This window comes from Phodopus roborovskii, unplaced genomic scaffold (genome assembly GCF_943737965.1).
Source record: "Phodopus roborovskii unplaced genomic scaffold, PHOROB, whole genome shotgun sequence".
NCBI lineage: Eukaryota > Metazoa > Chordata > Mammalia > Rodentia > Cricetidae > Phodopus > Phodopus roborovskii.
In genome coordinates, this window is record NW_026126408.1 from 17,101,883 (window position 1) to 17,117,364 (window position 15,482).

General features: G+C 41.6%; 1 protein-coding gene across 1 annotated transcript in view; it reads left to right on the top strand.

Moving 5' to 3' along the window:
• Ttc27 (tetratricopeptide repeat domain 27) overlaps positions 1 to 15,482 on the top strand; it is a 121,246-nt gene that overhangs the window by 48,941 nt on the left and 56,823 nt on the right. Inside the window, exon 12 of the mRNA XM_051181867.1 lies at positions 2,246 to 2,368. Within this exon, the coding sequence (XP_051037824.1) occupies positions 2,246 to 2,368 (123 nt within the window). The remainder of the gene's footprint in view (positions 1 to 2,245; positions 2,369 to 15,482) is intronic.

Below are 15,482 nucleotides of genomic sequence, written 5' to 3' on the forward strand. Positions count from 1 at the left end.
TTTTTAACTGATGAGCCATCTTTCAAGCCTCAACATTTTATATTCAAGGGTCTTCAAGGACTTTTCTACAAACAGTAAACCTTAGAACCTTTTAACAAAGGAAACTATTTATTTGACACTTTGTTTTGAGATACCCCTGGCTGTTCTCTTTCCAGGGTGCAGGGTGACTGGGCTCCTAAAGTCCCTGACTGAGCTGGTATGTGGCCTTTTGTCCCCGTGATTCTTTTGGATTATAGATGTGTCCCCCCTAGTTGTTTCTTTAACTTGATGGAGAAGACAGCTGAGCTCTGAGCTCCTCTGGAGTGAACTGTGCACAAGAACTAGCTCCTGGTGTCTTAACACAGTGTCTGCTTTAATTTCTCTTACCTTTTCCCCCATTTGAGACTGAATCTCTCTATGAGGTCCTGCCAAGCCTGAAACTTAAAGAGCTCTGCCTGCCTGTGCCTTCCGGGTACATTTAGTAGGATGCATACATTTTGTTCTACAGTTTCCACATTACCTTATTGTATGGCACTGATGTTATAAAATGTTCCAGACTTTAGAGTTGGGGCACTATAGCACACAGATTAAATGATGTTAGCCAGAACCTTCTAGATGGTTTAGTGACTTGACATTTTAGTCAGCTTCCTGACCTGTCACTTGTGTATTACACTGCTCTTCAGTGGCTCTGAAGCTCTGGTACAAGATTCTGTAGGGAGATGTTAGTATCTTAAGCTAGGAGGTTCATTTCTTACATGATAGAAGCCACCAACTCAGGAGGAGCTAACAGCCATAGTCTTGGGTATACACTTACCCAAGTCCTGAGTGGTTTGTGGCTGGTCAGCAGTTGAGATTCTGAGCTATTGTTAAAAGAAAACATATCTGTTGAGTATGTAGCTTCTGCCCTTTGGTTGGGAGCCTGAGCCTTTACTTAACACCTGAGCCCTCTCTCCAGCCAAGAGTGTAGCTGTTTTTGTTTCTGAATAGACAATTGGAAATTTAAATACTATCTTGACAGAACTTAAACAGTTGTTTATCTGCTTAGGAAGCTATAATTTCAGAGTCCTTTGGCAGTGTGAGAAAATATACATCATTTTTTATTAAATTAAATCGCCCCTTTTCTTTTTATCATAGTGACTAGCCATATCTTTATTATTTGAAATAAAAGTGCAAACAGCAGTTTATTGTAAGAAAAGTCTTTCCCTCTGGCCAGCTATATCATCCCACCTTTTAAGATACAGAAGTACTCCTGCATGCACAGCAAGGTGTGTTGATCTCCTGCAGCCTGTTATCTAGTTTCAGAACAGATTCAACCAATGCTCTGAAATTGCCAAATTTTCCTATATTTTGTGGTACATAGTAATATTTTTAAGCCCTGTCCCCTTGTCTTTTTGAGACAAGGTCTCACTATGTATCTCTGCCTACCCTGAAACTCATTATGTGGACCAGTTTGGCCTCCAGCACACAGAGTTCCACGTGCCTCTGCCTCCCAGTATTGAGATTAAAGGCTCACCCTCCCCCAATGCCTAACTTCCATTAGCTTCGTGAATTCTTAAGTGTGTGCTGAATTTTAAAGATCATAAAGATGTATTCAAAAGAGAAAACAATGCAGTGACCACTGACATGAAACCAGACCTTGTTCAGAAACATGATCTCCTTTATTTTCTTATAATAATATCTTTTCATTCCTGTAGGATGGGCAACCTAAAACACATTCTACTGATTGTTAGAGCATTTTTTTTTTTTTTACTGGCCCTCACCTACTTTGCTTGCTCATCTTGATTTTTCAGGGGCTGTGCAATTAATTAAGTGACTCAGATTACTAGACTGTGTCTAAAATAAGTAGGACTGCTTGAGACAGAGCTTGAGATGCTCTCATATGTAAATTCTCAGGGATGAAGCACAGAGATTTAATGGTGTCTGCATTGCTTCCTCAGAGCTTTAAACACTGGATTATTGAATATGACCTTTACAAATCTGAGCTCCTCATGGAAGGAATCTTAAGAAGGAAATGATTTGTGTTTTTAAGTTCCAAGATACTTAGAAATTTGATGCATTGAATGTTTTGATCAGTTTTTATTTTTTTAGTACTTCATCGCCTGCAAAAATGCTTACTGAAGTGTGGTTCTCACAAATTCCTAGATAGCAATGTTTGAATTCCACAAATGATATATGTATTACAATAAGCAGCCCTTTAAAAGGCTGGTTTGCAAAATGGGTTTGTTCCCTGTTGAGGAGTGTTGATGACTCTCATTTGTTTTCCTAGCGCCAGCTTGCAGGTTTGCTCTTTGAGTTGGGCTGTACCACTTCAGCCCTTCAGATATTTGAGAAGCTGGAGATGTGGGAAGACGTGGTCATCTGTTATGAAAGGGCTGGGCAGCATGGGAAGGTAGGTAACAGTCATGTCTGTAAGGTGAGCGCCTCCTTTCTTCCGCACTTCTCCATTGCTCCTCAGAAAGCCCACTCTTGACAGTATGTCCATCCCTTGCTCCACTTAAGACTTTCTAGTGTTTACTCTGATTTATGTTCAGCAGCTTATTTTATGTGTCCATAAAAGAGAAAAGCAGCCTAGAGTTGATATGATACTTGGCATTTAAGACAGAATAGTAAAAACTTTGAAAGCACTTCATATTTTGACCTATTTTCTATTGATTCTTTATAGGACAGCTTTGAAGTAAAATACCAGGAATTAATTTTAATTGTCTCTGGGGTACTTGATAATTAGAGGCTGTGGACATGAGGAAGTTATCTAGGAGGCTGAGTGTGTTCAAGAAAGTCTATGTGGCCCCTGTTGAGGCAGCCTTATAAAGTATGTGATACATATTTAATTCCACTCCTAAATTGGGTCAAGAGAGAGAATGTTGTAATATTTGCATCTGTTATAAATCTGTTGTTTTTTCTCATACGTGAACCATATTTTAAGACTTGTGTTTCTACATTGTGAGTAGTCATAAAACTGGATACATTGCAATCATATGTTAATTTAAATTATTTTATTTTATGTGTATGGGTGATTTGCTTGTACATGTGTATGTGTACCATGTGAGTGCTCGGTGCCCACAGAGACCAGAAGAGGGTGTCAGATCCTCTGGAGCTGGAGTTGCAGGTGGTGGTGAGCACCATGTGGGTGCTGGGAACTGAGCTGAGGTCCTCTGCAAGAGCAGCAGGTGTTCCTGACTGCTGTGTCAGCTCTGCAGCCCTGCTCATTAATTCTCATTGCACTTTTCCTGACTCAGAGCACACAGCAGACTGCAACCCTCAGGTTTTTATTCTCACCTTTACCTTTCTGTTGTTATGAAAATGAGAGTCAGTGGTTCAAATACATGGTTTTCTTGTATGTCTTCCTAAGTGTGTGTATTGGAAGAGCTGTGACAGTTACATGAATTGGTCAATGACAGTGAAGCTCTTTGAGGTGTTCAGTGTAGGGAGAAACCAGCAGTGTCCCCAGGATTCCAGGTCCCTTTTATAGGATCTTAGTCTTGCAGATAAAAGAATTTAAGTGGAGCTGGCGTACTGATGCTGCAGGTAAAAACAGTTGCTGTGCAAGCCTGGCAACCTGAGTTCCCCGAACCCACATAAGATTGTGGAAGAGAGCCAACGAAGTTGTCCTTTGACCTTCTCATGCATACCCTCATGTGCACTAATTAAATATCACCAGAATTAAACAGACTCAGAGAAATACTCAGTACAGTTTTATTGGCAGTTGAGAATAGAAACCACAGAGGAGGAAAATTGGAGATCTCAGTAGGTATGGGGGAAGAGGGAAAAGAGAAACAGTTAGCTTTTTGAGTTAGAGGTTGGGAAATTATAGGATTGGTGGGCTGCTACCAGCTGCAGATGGATGAGGGGTAGAGGCGGGATCAGAGAGAGTCAGATTGCCTGCAGGGTCAGGGCAAGCAGGGTTGGGATTCTGGCCAGTGCCTAAAAAGGGAAATAAAGGGGAAAGAAGAATACTTCCTAAGTTAGAACTCAGAACAGCAGCAGGCTTAGCAGGGAGTCAGCCGGCAACCACATTGGTGTGTGTGTGTGTGTGTGTGTGTGCGTGCGTGCGTGTGTGTGTGTGTGTGTGTGTGTGTGTGTGTGTGAGCATGTGAGTGTGTGTGAGTGTGTGTGAACATGTGTGTGTGTGTGTGAGCATGTATGTGAGCAGTGGGCTTCTGGGGTATACACGTGATTCTCTCATTAAGGAGGTAGTTCTCTCATCGTGCCAGTGTGACCTCAGGTGTATTGTGATTATTCTCATCGGCCTCTAAACTGTCCTCTTGAGGTTAAAGGAAAAACTCCTATGGTCTACCTCAGAAGTATCCATCACTGGTTAAACCCCTTGTGAAGGAGGTTCCTGACTCTTGACCATGGTATTTGTGTCAGGTCATGTCATTGTGTTTATACTCAGGTATCTCAAAGGGTCTTCAGATGTGCAAGACAGCCATTCTTGTGTAAAGGCAATTTTATGATAGGAAGTTGACATAGTGCACCATGTCCCAGATGATGCCTGTGAAGCAACTGGCTGCAAATGACCCCTGTCCCAGCACAGCCTGCTCGCCCATAACTAAGGTTATTCTGTGGAGTATCTTGATCCTGGAAAAGAAGGTCATTCCTATCCTCTGGTCCCTCCATTCCAGCTGTTCTTAAGATTTAGCTCAGGTTGAGAAGCCTGTCACTGATTACCTACTCAAGAGGCAGCTGACATGATGGTTATAAGGGCATCTTCTCTGGACAGCTGCCTGGATTCAGGTGTGCACTTGCTTTCATGCCAGCCTTGTGATGTTGAACAGCTTACTTTATCTATCGTGGAAACACATATCTGCTTGGCTTGTAGGTTTTCACATGGTAATGTGTGCTTCCAAAATGGTGCTTAACTTGTCATGAGTGTAAGACCCTCAGAATGAGGAGTCTTTCAGGTTCAGTCGGTACCCCAAGAACTCAATGTCCAGTCCAGTTGCTGCAAAACGCAAGAGGCTTTAATGAACAGGAAACGTTTGCGCAAACCGGCTCCTCCAGCACGCAGGCTAGAGAGAAGCCCCCTCCCCTGGGCCCATGTGTTTTTAAAGGCAAACCCACAAGCTTAGGGAGGGGGTGGGACCCTCTGTCCATTGAGTAGTGACCCTTGGAGGCCGGATGGTCTGCTATTAGGGTCAGCAGGCCTTAGGGCCTCAGGTGTGCTAATTAATCTTGTCTGGGCAAACCAGAGTTACAGCTATCTCTTGACCCTATTTACCACCTGTTGACTCACAGGAAAGGAGGGACAGTGTGAATTCTTCTTATCTCAGGGCCTTGTGAGAGGAAGCTAGCAAATTCCAAGGAACAGATATTGGTTAGCTTTCCAGGTCAGACCGTCCTTTATTTAACTTTACTTTTTGGTCTTTCAATGAGTGTTTGCTATGATTCCAAGACAGGTGCCTGTTCATTTTGGTATCTTTGAAATGACACTATCTGACAGTGATGTCTTCCAATTTTAGTCAGTCAGGTGACCATTCCACCAGATGACGCATACTCGAAGTCTGTGCCAGGCTGGTTATAATGTTCTCCATGTCATCATTTCAGAGGTGTTAACATGTTGTTTGCTGGATTTAATTGCCATTCAAGATGAAAAGATGATCTCAGTGTGGTTTAGTATTGAAATACAAACCTGTTAAATTAAAGTGAAAACTTCCAAAAAGAAACCAAAGTAGAGAAATAAATTTGGAATTTTCAAAATAAACATTTGCCGATCATTGGTGAAATCGTCATAATTTTACTAACATTTCTTTTTCTTTTGTGTGTGTGTGTGTGCCTTTTGTTTGTTTGTTTTGTTTTTAGAGACAAGATTTCTCTGTGTAGTCCTGGGACTTGCTCTTTAGACCAGGCTGGCCGCAAACTTATAAATCCCAACATTTCTTTAAAAATAATAACCAAGTGCTTTGAGAGAGCTAAGAGGGAAAGATACTCAAAACAGATGAAGGCTAGCTATGTTGGTCAGGAGGATCTCTCTGAGTTCAAGGCTACATAGTTTCAAACAAAACAAAACAAAAAATCAGTTGGTAAAGCTTTGTTTTGTACTAAGCTATATAAACAGAAATTGCCATAGAAAATGCCCAATAATGTTCTGAAGGCAGAAAGAATTGTCAACTTTACTGAATAGATTGGGGCGGGGGGGGGGGATCAAAGAAACCGGAGGCTCAAAGAATTAGGTCACAATCAAAGCACTTTTTTTCTTTCATTAAGAATTTGCCAATGTATTTTAGCATCTTTTGCCTCAAATTTTGTTTAAAGGAGGAATGAATGGGAAAATGAATAGCTTAATTTCCAATCCTGGCAGCTCCTGTGTCCTCATTACTTACTGTGTGATCCTTTTACATTAGTTAATAAATAAATAATGGCTATGAACTATGAACTTTGAAGTGGTAGTTTAAAAAAATTATTTTGTTGCTATTTTATGTGAATAAATGTTTTGCCTGCATGTGTGTCTGTATACCATGCACATATCTAGAGTCTGTAGAGGCCAGAAGAGTGCATCAGATCCCTAGAACTGGCGTTAGAGACAGTCCTTAGCCACCATGGGCATTCTGGGAATCAAACCCAGGGTTTCTGGAGGAGTAGCCAGCGCTCTTTACCACAATGCCATCTCTCTAGACGATGAACAAAAAAAAAAAAAAAAAAAAAAGAGTTTTTTTTTTTTTTTTTTTTTTTAGAAAATTGAGCAATTTGGTGAATCACAGATATCCAAAATATACTTGAAATATTAATGATTTTCAGATAGTATGGGAAGCTGAGATGCCCTAATTCAAAGGAAAACATAATTCATCCATGTATATCAGGGAAGGAGTTGATGCTTCCCCTAATAATTGTGATGTTATTGTTTTCTAAGATTTGTACATGGTCTTGTAAGAATTATCTTAGAGTAGGCATCAGCTGGAGGCTAGAAGGTGAGGTGTAGGAGAAATAAGGATTGGTCCTCATTTCTCCTGTTTGTCTGAGATTACATAGCTGTGTCTTGATTGTGCTGCATTTCAAATTACTGTAACCATGAATCCTTACTATTTTGTTTTAAGATACAAGGTGATGTGTTACTTTGAAAACAGTTGAGTGTTTTTAGTAGTCAGTTTAGTTTTTTGAGGGCAGGGGTGGGTGTATGTTCCAAGATTAAAGTTCCTTCATGTGCTTTGTGAGATTCCTTCTAAGTTCTTTGCCAGAGCAGTCTTTCTAGAGCAGTGTCTGACCATGGCAACCCCACCTGTCAGTAACTTTCCTTTGTCTCCAGGATGGAGAGTGAATGGTTGCAGATGTGTCGTGCTCTGGCTGTTTTACGTGGCCTCAACCCTCCTCATATTCTCTTGTTCATGTTACTCCCAGGGCTCCAGGAAGATGCAGTTACCTGATTTGGTGGCATGGTCTTTAGCTCATGTTCCTTGTGTCTGGAACTCTTGTCCCCCATAGCTCCCTCTTGCTTGTTCTCTGCATCTCTTTTGGTGTTTACAGAGCATCTGGCCTCTGCTTCCTCTCTAGATCTATATTGTTCTCCTGTCAACTCCTCAGCTCCCAGGGTTACTCTGTTGTCTCATATGCTGGCTCATTTCCTCTGTGGTACTTATTCTGTCTGTGTCATTTAGAACTGTGTCCTCAGACACCATAGGCTCCACATAACAAGTAGTTGAATATGTACTAGGAAGCAGATACCCCAGTAGAACTCTCCTTATGGATGACTGTCCATATGGCAAAACACCTGCTCCCATCCTATTTTGTTCTCACTAGTAAACCCACTCCATTTTTACTTTAGAAATACAAATGGGAACATTTAGGAATTCCAGTTTTCACACAGTGATGATAAAGACACCATAGTCTGTAGTTAGATAATGCAGTTCCTAAGTACTTCTTGTGGCTTATTCTTTACCTGCTTGGCTTGTAATCATTACATGCTACTTGTAAGAAACTACAAAATATGAATTGCTTTTGTCATTTTTTCATACTGATTAGCATTGGTAAATGGCAGATTTTGTCTCCTAGAGCCATTTCCATTAAAGCCTGTCTTTTCCCCACAGCAGCTGGCCTTTGTGGTTACTGTTATTTCCTTAAAAATTGGAGATTAGATTTTTAAGTGAAAATTCTCTACAGCTGGGTAAAACAAATAGGGGGTGACTAGCTAATGGGATAACTAGGCCTGTTTCAAATTACTCTGTTTTATCTTGGACTGGGAGTGTTTGTGTTGGCATGTACTCTTTGAAAAACCAAGCCAGGGCCTGGTGTTGTCACACACATAGATGTTAAGAAGCAATTAGTGAGGAACTGGCTGTGAGCGAGTGGCTGGGAGAAACACCATACAGGCCGTGAGACTGGGAGGGTCCAGCAAGGCGTGGAGTGTGGCTATGGCTCATGGGCCATGTCTTTGTACCAGGAGGAAGCTGTCCTGCTGGGGGGTTGTCGCTGGTGAGAGGAGGCACTTTTGTGCTGGGAGAGCTCTTCCCTAGGCATTTTTCCTCTTTGTATCAGGGTGGAGAGCCCCTTCCAATGGGTAGTACTCATCCCTGAGAGCTAACTTCTACACAGCAAAGTCAGCCGTGTTTGCTCTCAGCTTCAGGGGAGAAGATGAGTTGTATGAGTTCCTGCACATGAGCACTGTTACACCTAAACATGTGCATGATTCTTTTTAACTCAAGCCTATTGCAAAGACCACCTCTTTTTATTCTATTGTTTAGTTGTTAGAAAATTATGCTCGTGTGTATGTGTGTGTGTGTGTGTGTGTGTGTGTGTGTGTGTGTGTGTGTGTTGGGGAATATTATTTTAAGGTGTGTGACTTTTGTTTATGCTGCATTTGTTTAACTCTGTGAAGCTGTGATTCTTTGCCTGTCTAAAACACATGGTGGTCCTAATAAAGAGCTGAATGGCCAATAGCAAGGCAGGAGCAAGGACAGGCGAGGCTGGCAGGCAGAGAGCATAAATAAAAGAAGAAAGGAGGAATAAGAGAAGCAACAAGAGAACAAGGAAAGGAGGGTGTCAGGGGCCAGCCACTCATCCACCCAGCCAGCCATGGAGTAAGAGGGAAAGTAAGATATTCCAAAGTAAAGGAAAATGCCCAGAGGGAAAAGGTAGGCAGGTTAGTTTAAGTTAGGAAAAGCTGGTTAGCAACAAGCTAAACTAAGGCTGGGCATTCATAACTAAGAATATGCCTCCACATATTTATTTGGGAGCTGGGTGGAGGGCCCCTCAAGGAGTTCCAAAAAAGCAAAAGATTAGAACATAACACATGCGTGTGGTCTGCTCAAGTGTGTGCTCACATGGATGTGCATGGAGGCCAGAAGAGGGTACCAGATCCCCCGGAGTTACAGGCAGTTGTGAGCTGTGTGACATGGATACTAGGAACCATACTCCAGTCTTGCAAGAGCAAGAGCTCTTAACTGAACCACCTTGCTAGCTCCCTGGTAGCACCATCTCAAATTCTTGGCCTGTCTCTTTCCCACCCGCTTAGAGTTGGTTGTTAGGCCTGTCTTTTCGATAGTCTTCAGGGTGCTCTTCCTATTCATGACCATTCTGAGTCTACACTTGTCTCTCCATTATCAGGTTTTGCTGGGAGGACATCCCATGGTTGTCTATCTACCGGCTTCCCTTCCTTGTATGCTGACCAGATGCATACAAGGTCAAGGCCAGATGAGGCTTTCATTCCTTCCGTTAATTCACAATAACTAGCCTCCATCTCACAGCCAAGAACAGTTAGTTTGAGACTTACTTCTGACTTAAGTACAGAGAGAAAGACCTGTTTCATCTTTTTTTTTTTTTTTTTTTTAATTAGAGATAGAACTTAACTTTTATACATGTTGCCTATCCCAGTTTCAGGGCCTAACAGAGCTGTCTAGGGTAGAAGGAGTAGGGTAGGGCCTCTCCCTCCTGTCTCTGATTTTCCATTTAACAGCTTAAAGCAACATACTGTTATAAATGTAAACAAACACTGAGGGGCCCAGGTCATGTGCTTGTCCTCCCCACAGTCAATCCTGCCTGAACTATACTGGGAGTGGCGGGAACAGTTCCCCAAAATACTAGGAGTTTATGATCTGAATTTGAAGTTGACCGTTTGTGGGTGAGTGTAGGCCAGCAAGACATTTTATCTGTCTTTTTTTTTTTTTTTTTTTTTAACCAGGTTTGAAAAAAAAATGAGAGTAAAAATTTTCAGGTTTCATCTTTTTAGAACTCTAGATTTCTTGACTTCTCTTAGAGACCCAGAAGATGAAAACGAAACAAACAAAAACCAAACCAATCACCAAAGCAAAACAACTAAATCCTACAAGGTATACTAACTGGCTAGTGAAGGGCTAGTGGGTCCCTCCCGTGGAAAAGTCACTTTGCAGCCTCCTTTTTACTCTCCAGCACTGTGTCTCTGGCAGGTCACAGTGCCCCTTGGGCTAAGCAGTACAGTTTCCCGTGAATTATCTTGACTCCAATTCCAGGTCCTTGTAAGTCCTGGATATAAGTTTATGTTGAGATTCACTACTCAAATGTAATTTCATTTAGAGAAGTAATTGTGTGGGGTTGTAAAAATAAAGTAGATTAAAAAGTATTCTTTGCATATGTGGGAATATAATTTTATTTTATTTAATAGACATTTAAGTGACAAGTTTTCCTGTATCTTTATAAAAATGTGTATCTGAGCTCTGTGTCATCCCAGGATTGAGGAGGCTGAGGCAGGAGCAGGCTAGTTGTGAGTATGAGGCAAGCCTGGGCTACAGAATGAGATTCTGTTTCAACTCCTTCCCCCAGTCAGCCATCCCCCACCCCCATTTGTGTTTTCCTATAGGGGCGATCAACTTGTAGCAAGCTAGAAAGCTGTACTTTGGAGACTCCTAGTGGATCACATTTTGATGTTGCAAAGTGATGGTGCATGGTGCCTCATTGGGCACTGGGTACATCTGTTTTAGTTCTTTAATACATTGTGCAGATTTAGTGCATAAGTGGAGGAGGAAGAATAAAACTGGGCCAAGTTGGAGAGAATGAAAATTCCAAGGAGTGCAGTGTGACCAGTTAGAGAAAGGAAATAGAATTTGCCTTTGAGCAATGCCTTGGGGAGAGAGAAGTCTGTTGGCAGGAGAAGGGGGTGACAGAGCTCAAGGAGACAGAATTAACTTACCTAACACAAAAATGCACAGCATTAATTTGTGGGAAAGGTCACTGCTCTGGGTCCCCCCTTCTCTAGGAAAGCTGCTTCACTCTGACCCCCCCCCCCACACACCCATCTTCCAGATAATAAAACAGCCACAACTGATGGTGTTTGGCAGTGACAAGTTACACACCACCCACCATGTTCCCGGTTGTTAAAGAGTTACGGTGGTTAGGAGTAGGAGGTTGAAGTAAGCCACCAGGCTGAATTCCTTGACCCTGCAGCATTCCTCAGTGTGTACATGTGCCTGGTTTGTGCTTATTCTTTGTTTTCTACATATATTTTGTCTCCTTTGCAAAGGTTGGAAATGCTGAGTCTTGGACTCTAGCAAATCTTCAAGTCTCTAATGCAGTGAGTGTAGCTAGAAATAGAATATATTTTTGCAGAGTCATGTTTCTTAATCAAATAGATACTGTTAGGGTATGATTTAGTGTTCTGAGCTTTGGATCCTACTTTAATGTGGGATATCTAGAGAGTAGGAAATCTTACTAATAACAGTATATCCTCATTCATTTCTCTCTCTTTTTTTCTTATTTTCTTTTGTTGTTTTTTTTCAAGACAGGGTCTCTCTGTCTCTCTGTATTGCCTTGGAGACTGTCCTGGAATTTGCTCTGTAGACCAGGCTGGCCTCGAACTCACAGAGATCCTCCTGCCTCTGCCTCCTGAGTGCTGGGATTAAAGGCATTTCTCTCTTTTTAAACCTTTTTATTGTGTGTGTAGGGGGTGAGCATGCACACATGCACATGTACACAAGTACAAGTGCACAAGTGTGGGTCAGTGTGTGGAGGGAGGTCTATGTCTCTGAGTTTCTTTCTCATTGTTTTCTAGGCAAAGTCTGTTGAACTAGGAGCCAGTGGATTTTGACTACTTAGCTACAGTAGCCAATTTGCTCCAGGGATTCTGGCTCCACCTGGATTATGGTGGCCTATCTTTTACTTGGTTCTGGGGATCTGAACTCTGGTGGACACACTTGTATGTCAGATGCTTTACCAGCTTGACTCATTCCCCACCACCCCAAGCCTCTCATTTCTAATTCTAGTGATTTGAGTCTTCAGAATGGCCCTTTTGTTTGGAGCTTTCTGTCTCCTGCCTGATCTTTGTTACTTCCTTCTGTCTGCATGCTTTGGGTTTAGCTTGCTCTTCTTTTTGATCCTCATAGTGGAAGATGAAGTTATTGATTGATAGTTTCTCTTTATTAGCATAGGCCATAAATTTCCTCTGCACATACTTTCCCCATGTCCTGTAAGTTCTGGAATGTCCATTTTGCTTCATCTCTTGGTGCTTCTAGTTTTGCTATAGTTTCCTTTGTGACTCATGGCTGCTCAGGAGTGTGTGTTTAAGTTTTGCATGTTTGTCATCCCCTTAATCCGTCCTTTCAGACTGCAGTCCTTTCAGACTTGCTGGGGCTTGTGTCATGAGCTGCCACTTAGTATATGCTGGAGAGTGTGTGTGCATTCTGAGAAGGGTGCAGATTCTGCTCCTGTTGACTGGGGTATTCTTAGAGTATCTTCCCAGACAGTCAGTCTATAGCATTCCTCATGTCTTTTGTTTCCATCTGCTGGTTAGTTTTCTGTCCATTACTGCAGGCTAGGCATGAAGTCTCCATACACCATTGCTATATTGGCCATTTCTCTTGGCTTCATGTAATTTGGGAATGCATTATAGATTCACACATTTTATAACTGTTACATCTTCTTGATGTGAACATTCTATCAAAAAAGTGACTTTTTTTTCCAGTTAACAGTTTTTTTTGTTTTTTGTTTGTTTTTTTCTGCAGGTCTATTTTGTCTGGTTCATCTAGCTGTCTTGGTTACTGATCATCTCCCTCCCAGACCCTTTTCCTGTCAACCTATCTGCATGTTCAGATCTAAAGTGTGTCTCCTGTAGATGACATATTAGTTGGATAATTTTTTATTCTATTTGTTAGTTTCTGCCTTTGGTTGGAGTATTTAGTTCATTTATAATTAATCACTGATAATTAGGTTTATGTCAATCATTTTTTAATGTCACAACCTTTTTTTTTTTTTTTAACTTTTGTTGTCACTCTGTTATTCACCACCTCATGAAGCTGTGAAATTTGTCCATCATCTCATTGTTTTTAAAGGCTTTCCCCTGAGTAAGCTGGGAGTTGGGTGTAAGGCAGTGCAAGTGGACTCTCTAACCTTCATCAGTTAGGCAGATTTTGAGAACACAGCTTTAAGGAATAGCTACATGGAGTGTGCTCCCTCTGCTGGCTGCCAGACCAGTTCAGAGTGAGGCTGCAGCCTGTTGGTTTTCAAGGGTACTTATGGCAGAGTTGGAGTAGAGGACAACGAAGCTGGCTGTTACCATCAAGATCTAGCCATTTCTTTTGAGTGAATGCGCTTTGTATTAGTGCTACCTGGTAGCTCTGAGAACGATAAAAAAAAAGCTGGTCTCTTTCTGGTTTCTTTTGTGGTGGATTTTCAGGTGTTCTTGTCTTCCTCCCTCCTCTCCCTCATTCCTACTCCCCCCTCCCTCCCTTCATTCCTCCCTCCCTTCATTCCTTCTTCCTCCCTCCATTCCTCCTCCCTCCCTCCCTTCTTTCTTTGCCTTTTTTTTTCCTGTTGTCCTTTTTTGATTTTTTTTTTTGTTTTGTTTTGTTTTGCTTTGCTTTTTGCTTTTCAAGACAGGGTTTCTCTGTGGCTTTGGAGCCTGTCCTGGAACTAGCTCTTGTAGACCAGGCTGGCCTTGAACTCACAGAGATCTGCCTGCCTCTGCCTCCCTGGTGCTGGGATTAAAGGTGTGTGCCACCACTGTATCGCGGCTAAATAAAGATCAGGATAAACAAATAGGCCGAATAGATGTTTATTCAGGGAGAAATAACTTACAACCTAGACAGATGAACACCAGGAAATTCAACCCGATCTCTCCTGTCCGAGTCACGCCAGAAAGAGAGCGCCTTTCCTGGCCCCCTCCGACCTCCTTCCACAGGTCACTCCGCCCATGGCTCCACCCCCAATGGGCATGGTCAGTGCCACAGAACTATCTCACTACAATTCCCCTTTTAGTCTAAAGAAAAGATTTAGGATTAATACAAAACTATATACAAAACAGTGAATAACAAGTGTGCTCTAAGAAAAGGAAAATCGAGAACAAAATGACCTACATATCTAGTCCTAGGGTGAAGGCATAATGGAGTTGTCCTAAGCTGGAAAACTTAAGTCTAGTACCTAATATATCTAACTAGGAAGAGAGAATAATAGTTATGATAGTTTAATCTTCAACCTCATCAAGACCTGAGAAGGAAAACAATAATACTAGAGTAGACAGGAAGTACGGATGGACAACTTTCAAAAGGTGCAGCAAGGACAGAAACAGCGAGTCACCTGGACAGTCACCCTAGGTCTCACTGCAACGTTGGTACACCCAGTTTTGGCTAAGGCTAAGAGAACTTGACAGACCACAACAACAGCAGGGAGGTAGAATGGCTGTCTTACCCTGACTTGGCAAGGTCCAGCAGTCTTCTATATTTGTCTCCTGCAAGCACATAGGACTGCATGTCCAAAACAGTGGTCAAGGTGGGGGCAGTTCTTTGCCCAACAGGCCATTAGCTGAGGCGAGATTGAACTCCAGCAGGAGCAACAACAGTGTCCAACATATTTTCGGGAAAGTGCATGGTGCTGTCAGGAGCAACAGTGTCATCTCAATGGAGTACTAATATTAAAACATTTAAATGCCATGTTCTGCATGTCTATGAAGTGATTGAAGATTAAGCATCTATATCTGACTAATCTCATAGGTACAGGAAACATGAGTGAAGATAATCTGTAATACTCAGGAACTTAGCTAAAAAAACTGATTAAAACTTCCCGGAGTAAAGCAGGAACAAATAACTTAAACAATATAACTATATACATTACATACATATAAATCCCTAAAATACAGGTATTGCGGTAAATAAGGATCAGGATAAACAAATAGGCCGAATAGATGTTCCCTAATCTTCCTCCTACCCCATATACAGGTAGAGTAGAAATGTCAAGACAAGAGGTAGAACTATAAAGGGCAGCATGATAAATATCCCAAATTGTATCAATATACAAAATGTCTTGAATACAAGAAAAGTATACATACATAGAATATGGTAAAAAAATAATGTGCATAAAACATCGTAAGTGGAAAGATTTCACACAATATAACAAAATATAAACTTAATTTTACATAGCTTACCACATATAAGAATACATAACAATGTAAGCTGTAAAATACTATCTCATTCTTACTCAAATTCACAAGAAAATAGGCTAATCTACCTATATCCCATCTAAACCATACCTTTCCCAACCATTCCCTATTACTGTCTAAAAGATAAACCCGAGTGTAAGCATCACCTTCCATACCCAACCCTAAATAACTAAAA